Source organism: Triticum urartu, chromosome 6A (genome assembly GCF_056163025.1).
Source record: "Triticum urartu cultivar PI428250 chromosome 6A, HENAU_Tu73, whole genome shotgun sequence".
Classification (NCBI taxonomy): Eukaryota; Viridiplantae; Streptophyta; class Magnoliopsida; order Poales; family Poaceae; genus Triticum; species Triticum urartu.
In genome coordinates, this window is record NC_141878.1 from 457,850,017 (window position 1) to 457,853,533 (window position 3,517).

Sequence of the window (3,517 nt, forward strand, 5' to 3'; positions counted from 1 at the left end):
TCGTCAACAGTGGCTACTAAGTGGGTGGTGGGTGGGCAGGGAATTTCTTCGTCGTCTGCATCCCATCCTAGCTGGACATAGTTCGGCCGAAGTTCTCCTGACAAGGAGAGAGACCTTAATGAATTTAGAACATCGCTGAAAGGCGAGTGCTGAAAGATATCCGCGGAGGTGAACTCCATGATCGGCGCCCAGTCGGATTCGATAGGCACAGATGTAGGCGGCTCGGAGTCCGTGACCGGGGACGAATCTAGTGGTTCGGCGGCACGGCTCTCGTAAGGGGTGAAGTCAGTATCCGGCTCCATCGCCACTGAAATTGCGGCCTCTATGGCGGGGTCTATCCCTTTGCTCTCGGATGACGCAATTTGCTCCGGATTGAAGGCCGGAGTAGTTGCAGATGCGATCTCCCGAACACTGTCCAACGGCAGAGTTACGTCGTGCTCGTCGTGACTGTGCGGCGCACCTGACATGGGCTCGAATCCGTTGAAGATCAAGTCTCTGCGGATGTCGGCAGTGTAGTTTAAGTTTCCGAACCTGACCTGATGGCCAGGGGCGTAGCTCTCAATCTGCTCCAGATGGCCAAGCGAATTGGCCCGCAGTGCGAAGCCGCCGAATACGAAGATCTATCCGGGGAGGAAAACCTCACCCTGGACCGCATCGTTACCGATGATCGAAGGAGCCATCAAGCCTTACGGTGACGGCACAGTGGAACTCTCAATGATAGCACCAATGTCGGTGTCAAAACCGGCGGATCTCGGGTAGGGGGTCCCGAACTGTGCGTCTAAGGCGGATGGTAATAGGAGGCAGGGAACACGATGTTTACCCAGGTTTGGGCCCTCTTGATGGAGGTAATACCCTACGTCCTGCTTGATTGTTCTTGATGATATGAGTATTACAAGAGTTGATCTACGACGAGATCGGAGAGGCTAAACCCTAGAAGCTAGCCTATGGTATGATTGTGTGTTGTCCTACAGACTAAACCCTCTGGTTTATATAGACACCAGAGGGGGCTAGGGTTACACAGAGTCGGTTAAAAGGGAGGAGATCTACATATCCGTATTGCCAAGCTTGCCTTCTACGCCAAGGAAAGTCCCATCCGGACACGGGACAAAGTATTCAATCTTGTATCTTCACAGTCCAACAGTCCGACAAAAGGATATAGTCCGGCTGTCCGGAGACCCCCTAATCCAGGACTCCCTCAACGGTGATGGTGGTCGATCGACCAGAGAAGGGTAAGATCCAAGTCGTCTAGCGTCCCATCTACTACCTGAGCGAGGTGCTCTCCGCCTCCAAGCAGAACAACCCGCACTACCAGAAGATGTGTTACGGCATGTACTTCACCACCAAGAAGTTGAAGCAGTACTTCCAAGAGCACATCATCACCGTGGTCAGCATGGCCCCCCTCAGCGAAATCATCGGGTGCCGGAATGCCTCTGGCCAGGTCGCCAAGTGGGCTCTCGAGCTAGCCGCTCACACCATCCTCTCCGAGCCCCGCACCATGATCAAGTCCCAAGCCCAGGCCGACTTCCTCGTCGACTGGACCGAGACCCACTCCTGTCGCCGTCACCGGACTCAACGCATTGGCGTATGCACTTCGACGGCTCGAAGATGCGTCTCGGCCTAGGGGCCGACATCGTGCTATCCTCCCCATAGGGCGACTGGCTCAAATACGCGCTCCAGATCCACTTCACTGCCTCCAACAACGTTGCCGAGTACGAAGCGCTTGTGCATGGCCTCCGGCTAGCCAAGGAACTCGGCATCCAGCGCATCCTATGTTATAGCGACTCGGATCTGGTGGTGCAGCAATGCTCTGGCGAATGGGACGCCCGCGACCCCAACATGGCGAGCTACCGCTTCCTTGTCCAGAAGTTGTCCGGGTTCTTCGTGGGCTGCGAGTTCCTCCACGTCCCGCGTGCAGAAAATGAGGTGGCCGACACGCTCGCCAAGATCGCCTCGTCTTGGCAATCCATCCTTTCAGGCGTCTCCCTCGAGCACCTGCGCAAGCCATCTCCGGACTCCGGGTCCATCCACGTCCCGGACGCCCCAGCCGCGCCTCAACCCGACCCAGGGACTGCTGAACCCTGCCCGGGGGTTGCTGCCGTTGACCCGGCCACCGCCGTTCCCGTCCTAGGGATTGCTGAACCCGGCACGGGGACTACTGCCGTCGACCCGGCCACTGCCGTTCAAGACTCAGGGGCCGCTGAACCCGGCTCGGGGGCTGACGTCACGGAACCCGCCATAGTGGTCATCCTTGCCGTAGTGATAGCGCCATCATGGGCCCTGCCCATCTCAGTGTTCCTGGAGAACGGGGTTCTCCCCATGGACGAGATCGAGGCCTGGCAGGTGCAGTGCCGGGCGTCCGCAACTCCACCAGTGTGTTCCAGTGCTGCGCCGAGCAAGACAAGGGCATTGAGATCCTCCTCGACATACACCAGGGTGGGTGCGGATACCACGCCGCCTCGCAGTCCCTGGTGGCCAAGGCCTTCCGCTATGGTTTCTACTGGCCCATGGCCCTCGAAGATGCCGAGTCGCTCATCCTCAAGTGTAAGGGATGCCAGCGCTTCACCAAGCGCAGCCACCAACCGGCGTCGGCACTCCGGACCATCCCGATCGCCTGGCCCTTCGCGGTCTGGGGACTCGACAAGGTGGGGCCTTTCAAGACCGCTCGAGGCGGCATGATGCATTTGCTGGTGGCGGTGGACAAGTTCACCAAATGGATCGACGCAAGGCCAATCAAGAAGCTGGATGGGCCAACGGCTGTCCGATCCGTCAAGGACATCGCAGTGCGCTACGACATGCCGAAGAGCATCATCACGGACAATGGCACCAACTTTGCCAAGGGCGCGCTCGTATAGTACTGCTCCGTCTTTGGCATCCGCCTCGACCTGGCTTCCGTTGCACACCCGCAGTCCAACGGTCAGGATGAGTGGGCCAATGGCCTCATCCTATCCGGCATCAAGACACGGCTTGTCGAGCCGCTCATCCGTTCGCTCGGCAGCTGGCTCGACGAGCTGCCAGCCGTCCTCTGGAGTCTTTGAACAACGCCAAACCGGTCGACCAGGTTCACCCCGTTCTTCCTCGTCTACAAAGCGGAATCCGTCATCCCGACCGACGTCGAGTTCGACTCGCCGCGTGTCGCGATGTACACCGAAGCCTAAGCCAAAGAAGCCCGCGAAGTCGGTGTCAACCTGCTCGAAGAAGCACGTCTCTTAGCGCTTAGTCGCTCAGCCGTTTATCAGCGAGGCCTATGGCACTACCACAGCAAGAAGATCAAACCCCTGGCGTTTCGGGAGGGAGACCTCGTCCTCCGACTCGTCGAACAACAAGCCGACCAGCACAAGCTGTCCTCCCCGTGCGAGGGCCCCTTCATCATTAGCAAGGCCTTGTGTGTTCGCAACGCCTACTACCTCATCGACGCACGCAAGTCAAACAAGCGCAAGAGAGACACCACCGGTGAAGAAACAACCCGGCCGTGGAACGCGGAACTCCTCCGCCCGTTTTACAGTTAGGCATGTGTACA

The 3,517-nt window shown here is 58.3% G+C and overlaps 1 protein-coding gene across 1 annotated transcript; it reads left to right on the top strand.

Moving 5' to 3' along the window:
* The first annotated feature begins 1,327 nt into the window (after positions 1 to 1,327).
* Positions 1,328 to 2,852, top strand: LOC147965691 (uncharacterized). The gene is made up of 3 exons (XM_087530560.1): positions 1,328 to 1,582; positions 1,678 to 2,340; positions 2,382 to 2,852. Exons 1-3 carry the CDS (start codon positions 1,328 to 1,330, stop codon positions 2,850 to 2,852), a joined length of 1,389 nt encoding a protein of 462 aa, XP_087386686.1.
* The last annotated feature ends 665 nt before the right edge of the window (positions 2,853 to 3,517 follow it).

What these genes read in the sequence shown, in the direction of transcription:
- LOC147965691 (XM_087530560.1), top strand. Translation starts at nt 1,328, where the DNA reads ATGTACTTCACCACCAAGAAGTTGAAGCAGTACTTCCAAGAGCACATC. An exon ending in ACCGGACTCAACGCATTGGC is followed by an intron (nt 1,583 to 1,677) that starts GTATGCACTTCG and finishes TACGCGCTCCAG; the next exon opens with ATCCACTTCACTGCCTCCAA. An exon ending in ACGAGATCGAGGCCTGGCAG is followed by an intron (nt 2,341 to 2,381) that starts GTGCAGTGCCGG and finishes AGTGTGTTCCAG; the next exon opens with TGCTGCGCCGAGCAAGACAA.